The 16306-nt window shown below is 42.8% G+C and overlaps 1 protein-coding gene across 1 annotated transcript; it reads right to left on the bottom strand.

Annotated features, from left to right (window-relative positions):
- Window positions 1-11374: 11374 nt before the first annotated feature.
- Window positions 11375-15929, bottom strand: LOC310865909 (interferon-induced very large GTPase 1-like; the record flags this gene model as incomplete). Its single annotated transcript, XM_083775111.1, has 1 exon — window positions 11375-15929. Exon 1 carries the CDS (start codon window positions 15917-15919, stop codon window positions 11375-11377), a length of 4545 nt encoding a protein of 1514 aa, XP_083631237.1. The 5' UTR covers window positions 15920-15929.
- Window positions 15930-16306: the final 377 nt, after the last annotated feature.

Here is a 16306-nt window from a genome sequence, read left to right as displayed (position 1 = left end):
CGTAAAACTTGTTTGAAAAATGAGGACATTAATGGAATGAATTTAAAAGGATTATATTATAAATATCCGAAAGGCATAAATATTGATAAAAACTAAAACTAACCCATTCTGGGCGGGAACCCCTATTGGTATCTTACCCCCTCAGGCCGGGCACACATATTTGGGTTCTGTACAGTATGTACAGTATTCAAAAATGTAAAATTTTTGATGCTGCTATATAAATATTTGAAGTTTTTCAGAAACCTTAGGTCAGGATTTAGAGGCGTTTTTAGAATCGGCCTCAGGCCTAAATGGGCTAATGGTGTTTTGTCTATAATTTCAGTTGGTTTTGAGGACACACAATAAATACAGTTTCAGTTTAGTTATCGTTTTTTCATTTATTTTTAGTTTTTATTAGTTTCAGTTAACTAAAATGTTTTTTAATTCTAGTTTTTTTGTTAGTTTTAGTTAACTATTATAACATTGACACACACACACACACACACTTTACACTGAGTGGACACGCCTCCCCCCAACAAGTGCACGCACACACACACACACACACTGAGTGGACACGCCTCCCCCCAACACGCACGCACGCACGCACACACACACACACACACACACACACACACACACACACACACACACACACACACACACACACACACACACACACACACACACACACACACACACACACACACACACACACACACTCACTCTAAAGGCTGTGAACCTGCCTCAGTGAATCAAACTGTAATGCAGAACAAAAAGGGAAATAAAACATATCCGACTCAAACTTGCATGAGCTCAGTTTGGCTTTTCTGGCCTTTATCAGTTGATCTAAACCAGGGCTACTCAACTTAAGATGGCTCAGGGGCCACTCAGCAAAATACCACAAGTCCAAATGATGTTGGTCCTAAAAATGTAGGAAACACACAGAAAACGGACTACATGTCCATCTAGGAAAGGCCAAACCTCATTGAACAACATTATTGTCATGAGATGGAATGATTATTAATAAAATTAAGTTACAAAATGAGGCTTTTATTCTCAAAATGTGATGAGAACATGAACAGACTACTGTTGCAAATAAATCAAATATCAGAGATAACCAAGAGGCCAATACTACTGAAATTAATACGTCATATCACAGTCTACAAATAATAACATACCTATAAATTACAGTTATGGAAACAAACATGTTTCCTACTTAATGGGTTCAGGCTCTCTGGACATAATGACTCCAAATCAAGAATCAGGCTTCATTCACCAAATGTGAATTAGTAACAGTGCAACATTAATGTAATAAGTGCAATAAGTCATTGGCTGATTGGCTTCAGTCAGTGGCTCACACACACAACAGAGAATCATGAATATCTTCCAGTGACATTCAGTCACACTTTTCTTTGCTAATTACTGCCTACAAATTAAAACGAATAGTTTCATAAATCAGGTTTGATTTGGGCGACATCTGTTAAAGAGGAGGCAGGAGAGAGACGACATACATCGGGGACGGTAAACAGTGAACGCCACAACTACGTGACGAGATAGCCCTGAAACATGACTGTCATGATAAGCAACTACAGCCTGTTTTACGCGGTCGCTACATTAACAACCAAAACGTATATATAAACATTCCGATTTCAAATATAAAGTACTCACAATTTGTCCCACGGGTGTTAGTTAGTTGCTGCCCAGCGATTAGCATCGCTGCATCCCGCGTTGTTTAATAAAAAGCATTTTTGTCCGAGCGCCCCGGCTACTTTTTTCAAACGGGGTTCGTTTGGGAAACTCACAGTTGCACACCGGGAGCGCACTCGCCTATTAGTCTGTATTGGCAGGGCGGTCAGCATACCTATATCGAACACACCGAGTGCCACCCTCCTCCCGACCGATAGGGGCGCGTAGTTGAAAGCCAATGGCAAAATAACAGCTCGGATAAAAATCATGCTTTTTATTAAACAACGCGGGATGCAGCGATGCTAATCGCTGGTGCAGCAAATTTCTAACACCCGTGGAACAAATTGTGAGTACTTTATATTTGAAATCGGAATGTTTATATATACGTTTTGATTGTAAATGTAGCGATCGCGTAAAACAGGCTGTAGTTGCGCCTTGACTCATGAACCATGGCTACGTGACGAGAGAGAGGGAGAGAGTGAGAGAGAGAGATAGAAGGAGAGGGAGAGAGTGATCGATTTCTTACTTAATGTGACATTTGAATCTGCATTTTCGCCACTGCTCCTCCAGTCATGCATGGGTCTGGTCGATGAAAGCGTTGCGCTGGTTTTACTTCATAATTCCCATTTGCACTTTCTCATCCAGGTTGATCCGAATCAAGCCAGGAGGATGTTCTTTGCACAAGAAGCACAAAACAAGCTGCTTTCTGTCCGCGCCCGTAACTTGTTAGCACTTCCTCATGATGTGTGGTTTACCCGTGCCGAACGCGAGCCGATATACAAGTGCACAACGCGCCGTGGATACATGCCGCAGCGGTGCTTGTGGACTTGTAGATCGACAACACGGCCACTTTTTGCCAGCAGGAAGAACAAACGGCTCAGCAGCGCATATCGTGTGGTTTAGAAACGCTAGAAATGACTTTTCTTCACTGAAAGAAAGCAGAACAAACATATGTTTGATATTATTATTATTATTACTACTACTACTATTGCACCTGATTTTCACCACCATCATCTCCAGCATTATGTCCACAGAGAACATATATTTGCTAATTAAATTAACCTTTTTAAATTATAGGGTATACCACAAAGGCCATTTTATAATAGATTTATTTTATTTCATGTTTAGATATGTTTTATGTTTAATCTCTTTCTTGTGGGGTTTTCTATAGTCTTATGGTCATCGGTGTGGGACATAGAATGATGCCAGTGGCAGTAGCCTATTCAGTATTTTAGCTGTGACGTGAGCGCCGCCTCCTGAGATACTTCCGGGTCCTACTTTTGTGTCGCTTTTGTGTCCCCATGGAGTTATACTGTGACGCTCCGTCGGACTAAATCTGAGACGAAAACAACCACGAAAGTCTCATTTTACCGCTTTCCTCGCAACAACAAAGCTGCGCTGCTCTCCAAAATCTGGCTGTGACAGGCCGTCTGCCCCACATGGAATACTATCGCCATTTTATTTTATTGTGTCAAATAAATCCTCATAATGCAAACTAGATTCAACATACTCAAGCCTGCACACATTCTAAATATACCCCAGCAATATTTTACCGAGCAAATGGACTGTTGCCACCTTCAATAATAATGATAATAATAGTCTTTATTGTCTCCACATCATATATTTTTGTTGTCATGGACACTTGTACAAAACATTAATAATTCCACTCAAGTTGGAAGCATTAAGACCCATTTTAACCCTCAATGGCTTCCTTTCTGAAGAATAACGTCACTGTAAAAAGATTCACGCGTTTAGATATTCAATTTACAATGGGATGCGGACGGGAGCTGGTGCCACTTGGACCCGGACGTAACGTAGCACTACAAAATGACGTCAGACTTAAATACTGAATGTCGATGTTTCAGTGTACACATTGTCCTTAAACAACATGGCTGCATTTAGCAGTTTTTGGGCCATCGGTTTTTCACAGATTCTGAACAATCTGTGTATTTTCTTCTGTTTAACTTTAGTGGTAGCTGAACCACAAATGATACAGATTTGTAATTTCACTGGACTTCTTCCTTTGGCTGCGTCGCTCAGATGTAGCATTAATAGTCACCTGCTGCTGCCTGTCCTAATGGTTGGGTTATGCTGTCCGTTTCATATCAAATTGAAACATCTTGTAGCAAGTTGAGTTGTGGTATTTCATGATACCCTGATCTTGCTCTGTGAGTTGAAGAACTCTGGCAGATCGAATGTCTTCACTCTCTGCTTGTTTAGCAAGTGAAATTATAACTTGTCTACCATGTTCACCACTACAGAGGTACTCAGATCTTGTCTTCTTCTGGCATATGATGCACTCGCTGAGGTTGATCGGCTTAGGAGTAGCACCTCATCCTGTAAAGAATAGATTATTACACTATTAGAATGCTGGACAAATATAATATTGCTCTACATGTTTAGCATCATTTTAGGAAGAAAGAAAGAGCAAGAAACTTGTCTTACCAATTACCATGTCTCTTGCTGGACTTCAGTAAGATATTGTGGCTCGATGGACAAGTGTGATCTCTCCCTTCCTCCAGATATTACAGTACCGGTGCTCTCAATTGATTGGGACTCGCTTCATGTAGACTGTAGATACATTGTAGTAGTTATATTGAAGCTACTTCTAATGCATTTGGTAATGTGGCTCAAGATATTTTATGACATTGTAGATAGATGACATAGAACATACATGGGCAACTGGTTAATATCGGAATACAACTGATGTTATTGATTTTGGCTGTTACAATTTCAAACATACAAACATGACCTGCTGAAATAAATAGTTACTTTTCAGATTGCAATCAATAAATAGCAAGAAATAATTCAGGATTGCAATAAAATAAATAGCAGATCTACAAGCTCAAACCGAGTCGCACTGCTGGGACATGTTTGGAGCTTGTAGATCAGCTATTTTTGCAAGAATATAAAATATGGAGATAAGCAGTTACGGCCCTCTGCATGGAGTGAGTGTGGAAATATAGTGTCCCTCTCCATCATTAAAGTTGCCCACCCCTGGTATAGAAAGAAAGAAAGCTTGTCTTACCATGTATCTGTCATGAAGGTATATGGAGGACCCAACAGCAGGACATGAGGCAGGCAGTATCAACTCGGGTATAAGTTCACAGGTTCAAAATGGCTACAAAAAATGGCTACAAACTCTCCTCAATGGTGTTGATGTGTCTTAAGCTATGGATTGTGATTCCATATACCAGAGTGTAAAGACAAGAAAACATTAAAGCACTGGGCTTAAATAGACACAGGTATTAATAGGACACAAGTGAACTCAATTAATAGTCACTAACAGGACACATGGATTAAATTGATTGGCACTCACTCACTTAAGGTAGCAGGACTATAGATAAATTCCCACACACCTACATTCCTCATAATCTGACATATCTGCTACTAGTCTGACATATCTGCTACTATTTTAAGTATTTTACATTTCTTTCTGAACATTTTGAGCACCTCAGGAAATCAAATCAAATTTGATCAAATGCTCGGTTTCTTTATATAAAAAAACTCTAATATGTTTCAAATTCCAAATTACCATTCATGATGTATAGAAGACATACAGGAATACATTTATTCTAGATATGTAAAGTTTATGTTCATAACTATATAGCAGTTGCTGTATGTAGGTTGTTTTATGTAAAAAGTGGATAGTTTTCTGCTATTCTGGCCGATTTCACATAAAAAGCCAATTTAGAAATTTTACACATTTATATTTACCTCTAGACATGAGTATTCTGAACATTTTGAGCACCTCAGGAAATCTGTCGCACAAACGGTTTAGAAAATATAGCTACGTTTGAAGTAGTGGTCAGATTGTGGTCATTTCGAAAAGGGCGTGGTCATTTTCGGGTATTTCGCCCCGGATAGAGATTTGTTCACAGTTCCCAGGTTGTTCGCAGGGGTCATATTAGTCAAGAACAGTTGAGATATTCTCTCCTAAATGAAGTGCATACATATCTTAGTCAGGTCCTATACTACATTGATTGATTGATTGATTGATTGATTGATTGAAATATTTATTAACAGTTTGTAGAATTTACAGTACATTTTAAGCACAAACTCAATACAAAGACTGTTAACTGTGAGTGGACGACCCAATTAAGCATTACACTTGTTTACAACAGGGTCCACATTGTTCAATTCATCAAAACATTTAGAGACATACAAATAGACACTTCTATGTGGCTAAAGAACAGAACAGGAATTCATCATATAGGAAGCAAAAAGGGAAAGGATACATATACAGTGAGGGGAAAGGGGGGGGCGGTGGGGGGGATTCAGATTTTACGGGGGCCAGTTTTGAATTGCAGCCGTCCATAGGTGCCCTTTGAGAGCGGTTTTGAAGGAGTCAAGGGATTCACATGTCTTAATGACTGTTGGTAGGGCGTTCCACATTTTGGTGGCATAGGAGCGAAAATAATTTAGTCCCTTGTTTGTGCCGAATTTGGGTTGTACATGGTTTGTTGTACTCCCTCTGGTGTTGTGGGTGTGGACTTCGTTTACATTAAGGAAGTATCTAGACAGGTACATGGGTATCTTGGTGGTGTCGAATCTTGTGGACCAGACCCATTGCAAGATGCTGTACTCTGTCGTCGACCCTAAGCCATCCCAGCCTGTCAAAGTGGGCAGGGGTGAGGTGGGTTCGGGGGGTGAGGCCAAGTAGGAGCCTGACCAGTTTGTTTTGGGAGGTCTGGAGCCTAGTTTTAAGGGCCTTTGAGGGGCTGTGGTGCAGCATTGAATGGAGTCTGGAGCCTAGTTTTAAGGGCCTTTGAGGGGCTGTGGTGCAGCATTGAATGGAGTCTGGAGCCTAGTTTTAAGGGCCTTTGAGGGGCTGTGGTGCAGCATTGAATGGAGTCTGGAGCCTAGTTTTAAGGGCCTTTGAGGGGCTGTGGGGCAGCATTGAATGGAGTCTGGAGCCTAGTTTTAAGGGCCTTTGAAGGGGCTGTGGTGCAGCATTGAATGGAGTCTGGAGCCTAGTTTTAAGGGCCTTTGAGGGGCTGTGGTACAGCATTGAATGGAGTCTGGAGCCTAGTTTTAAGGGCCTTTGAGGGGCTGTGGTACAGCATTGAATGGAGTCTGGAGCCTAGTTTTAAGGGCCTTTGGGGGGCTGTGGGGCAGCATTGAATGGAGTCTGGAGCCTAGTTTTAAGGGCCTTTGAGGGGCTGTGGTACAGCATTGAATGGAGTCTGGAGCCTAGTTTTAAGGGCCTTTGAGGGGCTGTGGTGCAGCATTGAATGAAGGAACCAAGTAATCAATCAGTGTCACTCAGACCAGCGACGGAATAAACATAGAGAAACAGCATACAGAAATGACAGTCAGCAGGCATCACTGAACTAAACAATGCACTTACAGTAATCAAAGACGCACACTGGCACTGCAATGCTGCACAATAATGAAGATAGTTTAGGAGACGAGTGAACGTGTAGTTGACTTCCATTCACCGCTCCGACTGTCTGGAATAATGACACAGAATGCGTTGCATTGCGCACTTAAGGTGGCAGGTACATATTGCGCTGAACAGTTCTTAAGGTGGTAACTTATATTATCTTTGGAACCTTTGTAACAAGCAGGCTAGTAGGCTGTAGTTAGTAGTAGGCTGCTAGGCTGCATTCTACGGCCTCATTGTGCAGACATAAACACTGTATGGTTTGGGTGTCAGATGACAAAATAACATTCTCTGTCCACTACCCACTCTTTTAACTTTGACACTCTTTTGAGCATTATATAAATGTCTCCCTTTCACCTCACTATCCCACTGTTCCTGCCACATTAGATTAACTTCCTCCCAAATTATACACTTAACTTCTGCCTTGCTAAAGCTAACATTCATTTCTACCACCCCTTTCTCTAAAGCCTTCTTAGCCAACTTATCTGCTTTCTTCCTCATTCCCGATCACCCCTACATGCGCTGGAACACATACAAATGGATCTGACCACCCTTCTGCACCAACTTAGTAATTACCTGGAGAACTTCATATAATAAACCTTGACGGCAACTTGAATAGGATGATCTCAGACATGCTAGGACTGCTGCAGAATCTGTACAAATTACAACCCTAGCCAATCTTGCTGTTTCCCTCTGTCACTGTTTCCCTCTGTCACTGCACCGCAATGCGGCTCCATTTTAAACCTCAGTGGCGTGCACAGATAGACACTAGGGGGTGCTAGAGCACCCCCTGCCCCTTTGGCAATTTTGCTCTTAAAAAAAAGAAAAAAAAAGGTTTTTTTTGGGGGGTTTATGTCAGTGGTTCTTCGATTAAAGAAAAATAGCAGACCTACAAGCTTGTGAGCTTGTAGATCTGCTATTTTTCAATAGCTAAAGCACCACAATGGGTTCCCGCCCCAAAATGCGCTGCACAAGGTGTCCTTTTTTTCACTTGAGCGCCTGCCCCTCTAAAGGTCTGTGACCCCTGACCCCTAACCCCTGCCCCTCTAAAGGTCTGTGTGTGCACGCCACTGTTAAACCTAAAGCCCCGCCTCCTGTATCCACTGTTAAACCTAAAGCCCCGCCTCCTGTATCCACTGTTAAACCTAAAGCCCCGCCTCCTGTATCCACTGTTAAACCTAAAGCCCCGCCTCCTGTATCCACTGTTAAACCTAAAGCCCCGCCTCCTGTATCCGGGTCTGTCGATCCACGTCATTGGAAAGTCCGTTGCTCATTGGTTGGTCCGTCAGAGTGAATCTTATCCGCTGCAGCTGTGTGTGGATTTTACAAGCCGCACGCACGCACACACACACACGCACACGCACACGCACAGAGGCGAGTGGAAGTAGGCAGCCTGCATGCACTCAAAAACGTTTTATATTAAATTAAATTAATATCGTGAATGAATTATAAACGGTTTATTGATCAAAGAAGAGATTTATAAACATAGCCTACTCTGTTGTAAAGTATAGGAAGTAATACATAAACAGACAGACAGACAGACAGACAGACAGACAGACAGACAGACAGACAGACAGACAGACAGACAGACAGACAGACAGACAGACAGACAGACAGACAGACAGACAGACAGACAGACAGATAGATCTAGAATGGTTTGGACACAATAATAATAATACAGCAAATTAATTATATAATGTGATAATCGTCTTATTGTCAACCTTTCATACATTAACTGTATAAATCGTCTTATTGTCAACCTTTAATACATTAACTGTATAAATCGTCTTATTGTCAACTCTAATGGATATATGGATTCTGATAATACAACCTTTCTACTTGTATTTGTCACTGTTGTTGCTTTTTGCCATGAACATAATTGTGTGTAAGTGTTGTTGCTGTTTTGTTGTTACTGAAAAGACACATTTCCACATTGTGGACAATACATTAAACTAACTAACTAACTGACTTTCAGTTATACAAAAAACAATCCGATATTTTGATCAATTATAAAATATTTATTTGATGATTTACAGTAAATGACAGAAAACAAAAAGTTCAATCAACTAATAAAGTAGTAATAGTATCCATGTATCACTTCTATAATGTTCTGTGAAAATGGACTGATTTAAAATGACCTGCCGATGAAGTAATACATACAGTACAACATATTGTAGAAAGTAAAACATATTTTCTTTTTATTGTTTCAAATTAAGTCTTCTTACATGTTGCATATTGTTTCATCAGCTTCTCAAACACCCTGTGATAAATATTCATCTAAATGCATATAGAAAAAATATATGATTGGTTTTAGTTCATGTGTCAGTTAAATGTTCACTTTATCATGATGAAATAAAGGAGAAAGTACATATTCCAGAATGAAATTAATTTGCTTCTATCCATTCGTAATATTCAGAAACTCTAGTCTGTATTCTACATAAATGTAGAATCAGTGGTATCAACGTTTAGTTCTCCATATTATACAACAGAATGTGTTGTAAGATTTGGGAATCTCAGTTGCCTTTAAAAACTAAAGTTAACCTAAAACTAAAGTTAACCTAAAAACTAAAGTTAACCAAGCCTTCTAATACATTTTCATAATAAAACCCACATGGGGCCATCTATAGGTCTGTGAGTGAGTCTGTGTGTCTGGCTAGGACTAATCAGTGCTGCCACCCTCTGGCGGAGTCAGGTTAAGTCTAATCAGTGCTGCCACCCTCTGGCGGAGTCAGGTTAAGTCTAATCAGCATCAAAGTACTTGTGCTCACTACTACGCCACAGATGTATTTGTTTTTGAGTGGTGCAACCACTCCTACAATCAGGAATGTCCGTGGGTATCATGTATCCGTCATGAGCACGAGTGGTGTGCGCATGCGTGAAATTGGAAAGAGAGAAGTATGGCTGCCACCTGCTGGACGCAAATCCAACTACTGACTGTCTAGGTTCATTGATATCCATAATAAAGCTAATCTGTTGTTTTGTGCATATTTAGCTGTTAGTTTTCTTTAACACTCGCATGTCTGAAGTAAGGCCAGGACTTCAGGTAAAAAATACCTTTGTTCATGCAATGTTATTGGCTACTGTCTCCAGAGACTTTGACCTCCCCCAGTGAGGTAGAGACAATGTTATTGGCTACTGTCTCCAGAGACTTTGACCTCCCCCAGTGAGGTAGAGACAATGTTATTGGCTACTGTCTCCAGAGACTTTGACCTCCCCCAGTGAGGTAGAGACAATGTTATTGGCTACTGTCTCCAGAGGCTGTGACCTCCCCCAGTGAGGTAGAGACAATGTTATTGGCTACCGTCTCCAGAGGCTTTGACCTCCCCCAGTGGGGTAGAGACAATGTTATTGGCTACTGTCTCCAGAGACTGTGACCTCCCCCAGTGAGGTAGAGACAATGTTATTGGCTACTGTCTCCAGAGGCTGTGACCTCCCCCAGTGAGGTAGAGACAATGTTATTGGCTACCGTCTCCAGAGGCTTTGACCTCCCCCAGTGGGGTAGAGACAATGTTATTGGCTACTGTCTCCAGAGGCTGTGACCTCCCCCAGTGAGGTAGAGACAATGTTATTGGCTACCGTCTCCAGAGGCTTTGACCTCCCCCAGTGAGATAGAGACAATGTTATTGGCTACTGTCTCCAGAGGCGTTGACCTCCCCCAGCGAGGTAGAGACAATGTTATTGGCTACTGTCTCCAGAGGCTTTGACCTCCCCCAGTGGGGTAGAGACAATGTTATTGGCTACTGTCTCCAGAGGCTTTGACCTCCCCCAGTGAGGTAGAGACAATGTTATTGGCTACTGTCTCCAGAGGCTGTGACCTCCCCCAGTGGGGTAGAGACAATGTTATTGGCTACTGTCTCCAGAGGCTGTGACCTCCCCCAGTGGGGTAGAGACAATGTTATTGGCTACTGTCTCCAGAGGCTTTGACCTCCCCCAGCGGGGTAGAGACAATGTTAGAGACAATGTCTTTTAAATTGGACAATGGGCTGTCCACTCCCGTGGGGGGAGGAAGGGGTTGAGGGGTCAGTTTGACCGAAAACAAACGTGCAAAGATGCCTAAATTCCTATTTAGAAAATGTTTCAGAAAAAACAGAGTTGATTTGAATCGAATATTTACGAAAGGTCATGGAAGGGGAACCTTCTGAGAGCTTCATGCACAAAGATAAGATAAAGATAAAGATAAGATAAAGATAATCAACTTAAAAATCTTAGGTCAGAAAGACCTCAAAGACATTCAAGTGTTAAGAGTCATCAAACGATGGTATCGGATTGTGTCACTTTGAAGAGGGTTGTGAATGTTTCAAGTCACAGACTACAGACTACAGATTACATCTCCTCCAAGCTTTCAATAGCTTCCTCTCGGGTGATCTCTCTCCATTCTTGTGGAATCGTTTCGCTGCTCGCAAACTTTTTGCCATAATTCTTCTCCAGTTCCTCTTGAAATTCACACACAAACCACTTCCAGTATGGCAATTTTGATTCATCAGGCGTGATCTTCCAGTTGGCATACTCTGGACCAGCTTTTCGATACTCCTTGTATGGAAAGCTCTCCGTTTTTGAGACGTTGAAACCATCATCACCTCCAACCTCTGTCGTGCAGAAAGTAACACAAAGTATGGGTTCGTCTTTAAGGGACCATCCGCAAATTCCTGGCGAGCGATGAAAACGCACGTTGTGATCGTCGGGACTGTGATCCTCAAGGGTGTTGGTGCAAATGGCGTGACAGAACGGACACTGTGCCCAGCAACACTTGCACAAATGGTCGATTAGAATTTGATCCGGTCTCACACGGACATCCTCCGTGTTGATCGAGAGGCTGTTTAGATCCACCATCATGGAACGCAGACCTTTCTTGATCTCATCTTTAAGAAAATCGAATTGGTGTATGTCATTGAGGTTTTCGTAGCAGTTTGTGTCAAATCTTAGATCGTCTTTTAACAGACTGGAAAACACCTCCAGCCACATTTCGGTGTCTCCGCTCAGCGTGGTGACTTTCTCTGTCGCGTCATGCACGGCTTGATCAAGAAGCTGGCACACGTCCTCCACGTGATTCTGCATGATACCGAGTACCTTGTCGTGATTGGTGGCGATGTATTCCTTCACCTCTTCTTTTATAAATGTCTCCACGTGTTTCCTTGGACTTGTGATGTAGTGCATGTAACTGTCAAAGTCAGCTCGCTCCGCCAGTGATCCTAAAACGTGTCTCTCCAAGTTCACCCTGTTCCCGCTGAAGGGAGGGAGACTACTCTTCATCTCTCCAGCCAAGCGAAGGGCGGTCTTGTCATAGACAGACTGAGTGGCAGACTCCTTCAGTTTGCTACAGAGCAGCTCACCGAGCACAGCGGCAGAAGAGTTTCCTTCACAATAGCCTCTGAACGCCTTGTAGTATTGCTCCTTTTTGTTTTCCAAATAAGTGAGTGGATCATTGTTGTTCTTGAATTCTTTGTGAGACTTGGAAAGACAACTCTCTGCAGCTTGAAACGCATGAAGTAAAAGGTCAACTTTAAACGCCGGTTTAAGGGCGTATGTCTTGTCTGAATCAAACTCTTTCACCTGGTTTATGACCTTCGTTGCTACTTCTTGCAAGTAACTGCTGTTGTAGCCTCTGGTTCCAACAGGTTTGCTCTCAATCAAGGCAACGGATTGATCCACAACATTGCGGATGAAGGTTCTAGCCTTTTGATAAGGAAGTAGGTCTGCACTAATCCCAATCCGGTTCAACCCTTTAGAGAACATGCCTTTGGGGCTTACATAAACGGAATAATTCCCTAGATTTGATAGGTTTTTGTAATTGCCACAGCTTCTGTGTTCATGATAGTGCTCAATGCCCATCTCCTGAAGGATAGAATCTACATCCTCTTGAATGTTGATCTCTTTTATGGAAGGAATATCAGCAGTGAATTCAGTAACCCAACCTTTCCAAAGAGCATCAAACGCCTTTTCTCGCTCCAGTTCTTCGCCTTTTAACTCGCCTGCGAGCTCTTTGCTCTTCTGTAGAAGCTTGTTCTCGTACACCGTCTTCTTATCATCCAGCTTCTTCCGAGCATCTCTCTGCTGAATAATCTCCTGGAGCTTCTGTTTGGATCCTTTCACCAGGTCATCATGGAACTCTTTGATTTTGGTTTCAAATCGTCCTCTCCACTGAAGCAGTGCGTCTTTATCTTTAACGGCATCAAAGTGCTTCTTCATGTTCTGTACCACCTCTTCGAGAGTCTTGTTCATTCCTTTGACGAGCTCATCTTGAATCTTGTCAATGGTCTTTCCGTTATCGATCCAGGTGTGCAGTTGGTTTTCAGTGATCAACATGGCTTGCCTCAAAGCAAAGGTCCACTTCCCATACTCCTCTTCAAGTGTTCTGTACACTGAAATTTCCCGTGTGTTTTTGAAACTGAACACAAAGTTTTCTTTCAGCAGGGCATTCCAGAGGTCTCCGATGGTGTATTTGAATTCTGACAGTGGAATTCCACAAGACTCTTTTGCTTTAGAGAGGATCACGTCCTTCAGCTCTTGGATGCTCTCACTGTAGCCCGGGTTTGGACGAGCCATGGGTGGACTGCCTTCCCACAGCTGGGCAAAGTATTTCACATCGGTTTCCACATCAAATGCAATGATATCACTGAAGAACTCTGCATTGACCACTTCCTCCTTGGCAGCTAGCTTGGTCATCTCATCAAGATCTTCTTGTAGTCGTCTCTTCCCCTCCTTGTTTTTGTTACCAGCCTCGATATCTGTGACATTCTGATGAACAAACATACAATTTGGAGTCATCTTAACCTGCTTCATCCTCATGAAGGCCTGAACGGCAATGTGAAGAATGTCTTGCATGTCAGACGTATTCTCTCCAAAGATGTTGATCAGAGTCATATTTCCCAGGCCAATGACAAACGTTGCCAGTTCGTTGTCATGGTGATACGTATTCTTCCCCGCCAGCTCGAGAGCTCGCAGTCCTTCAGTGTCCACGACCAGGACGTAGTCGAACTGGAAGACCCGTTTCTCCTCTGACACTTTCACCAGCTGCATGAAGGCTCCTCTGGTGCACCGGCCGGCGCTCACCGCAAACTGCAGTCCAAACATTGCGTTCAGCATGGTGGATTTGCCGCTGCTCTGGATGCCTAAAACTGACAAGACAAAAACCCTCTTGTCTCCCAGTGTCTTGACGACCTCGTCTAGAACACTGGTGATCCACGTTAAAGGCACGTGAGCTGCATCTCCGTCCATCAGCTCCATTGGATGTCCTGCAATCATGAGCTCTGCAGCCAGCTTAGGGTATTCAGAGTGTCCTTCTTTCTTTGGAGATGCATGAGCTTCGTACATTTGACCCAGTTCCCTCAGGATGTGCTCAAATCCAACTGTCGCTGAATACAGTTTCTCGGAAATGTCTTCCAACTCCTTTTTCTTCTCCTTCAGCTGATCTGGTTTGTCACGCTTCTTTTTCAAAGCCAAGACCGCTGACCACTTTGCATCATATTCCTGGTTGATTTGATAAAGATCATCTGTTGAGAAGGTATCCAGTAAGATTCCAATCCATTTCAGGAAGTAACGTTTTTCATCCCCTTTCAGAGACTGCAGGTTTTGAACAAACAGCTTCATCAGCTCACTGGAGGATTTGTCTCGTTGTTCACTTCGTTTTTGCTCCATTCCCCTTTCTTTTTTAGATTTGTCTTTCTCCTTCTCGTCTCCTTGCAGCCGGTATAGATCCTTATTGAGTTTGCACCACTCATGCCACATTTCGCCTTGGCATGGCAGAAATGTGTCTTTGATCTCTGAAAGCTTCTTTCCTTGAAGCAATGTCAGAATCTGCACAGCAGCAGATTTCCCTCTTTGGCAATCGGGTTCAGCTTCATCTGTTCTGATTCCAGAGACACTTGCCATGGTATCAAGCTGGAAGGATGCATGTGGTGTTGACAAAATCTTTCTGAGTATTGTTTTCAATTCTGTAGCCACATCCGACTGACTTCTACCCTTCAGACCCATTTTATATTTCCCTGATCCTATCTCAGCTGTAGCAGAGTCGTCGTCAGTTAGGAGACAAATGAGATGTGTTGGACGCTTGCGAAGGTCTGACAGAACTTTCCTACCTTTGTCTCCTTTTCCCAGAGTAGGTACAAGGACAACGTTGACTGAAGCCTTGTTGATCAGTAGCTCACGCTGTTCTTCGTGTAATACAGCATCTCCATGAAGGTTACAGAACGCAACACAGTCAGAGAAAGCATCATTGGCTTTTCCAGCAGGGCAATACCAGGCAATCTCTGCCATACCATCGATCAGGCAGTGAGATTTGGTGGCGCCTGGACAGTGCCTATGAAAGAACGTGCTGTGACGGTCATTGACTATGCTATTCATCAGCTGAGATTTAGATGACGTCAAGGTGTCGGAGCCAAGACGGAAAAATGACACCATGGGTGTCTCAGCTTGACAGATGGGCATGTTCTTACTTGTGGTGGCACCTGATTTATCAGTCACCTTCCAGGCTTTTCTGAGTTGCCTAAAAGTCCATAAAGGACACTCGATATCCCCTGTGAACGGGTCTGGCACTAGCAACGGTAAGGCATACTGACACTGGGCTAGTTTAGTAATCATGTTCTGCCTGAGGAAGCTATCCGAGCAGTGAAACACAGCCATCTGAACGTCCATCGGATGGACGTGGCTCTGCTTCAGGCTGTGGCTCGTGTCTACATTGGAGCTGAATATGTCATCACAGTCGCTGTCTTCTGTGTCAACGTCATCAGCGACTTCAGTGGTTGCTGAATGCTTGTCCTCGGTACTGCCCACTGCTACTGGGATGTACCTGGCTCTGTGGTCTAGCATCAGCAACTTCTGAAGGAACGTGTGAGCTACGTCTTTCTCTGTTATTTCATCATGCGTCTTCATAGCGGGTTGAATTTTCAGAAAGTCAGCAGTGGTCAACTTATCCTTATAGTGGTGTTTGAGGTTAAGTCTAGAAAACAGTTCATTGACTTCACCAAGTTGCTCTGCTGGGATGATCTTCTCTGAATTCTTCGCAGGTTTGTGTACTTTGCCAACCTTTAAATAGAACAATAAAACACATGGAAAACAAAGTTAATACATGAACATATATGATGTTAAAGGTAGTGTTCAGTAGCAGGAGTCTCCATGTCTCTGTTCAGTAACAGGAGTCTCCATGTCTCTGTTCAGTAACAGGAGTCTCCATGTCTCTGTTTGTTCAGTAACAGGAGTCTCCATGTCTCTGTTTAACCAAAAACTATCACTCACTCTACATTTAAATCAATCAGATGT

Source organism: Protomyctophum parallelum (assembly GCF_964188405.1).
Source record: "Protomyctophum parallelum genome assembly, chromosome: 10".
Classification (NCBI taxonomy): domain Eukaryota; kingdom Metazoa; phylum Chordata; class Actinopteri; order Myctophiformes; family Myctophidae; genus Protomyctophum; species Protomyctophum parallelum.
Note: the sequence above shows the minus strand (reverse complement) of the source record. Positions and strands in the feature narration are given on the sequence as shown.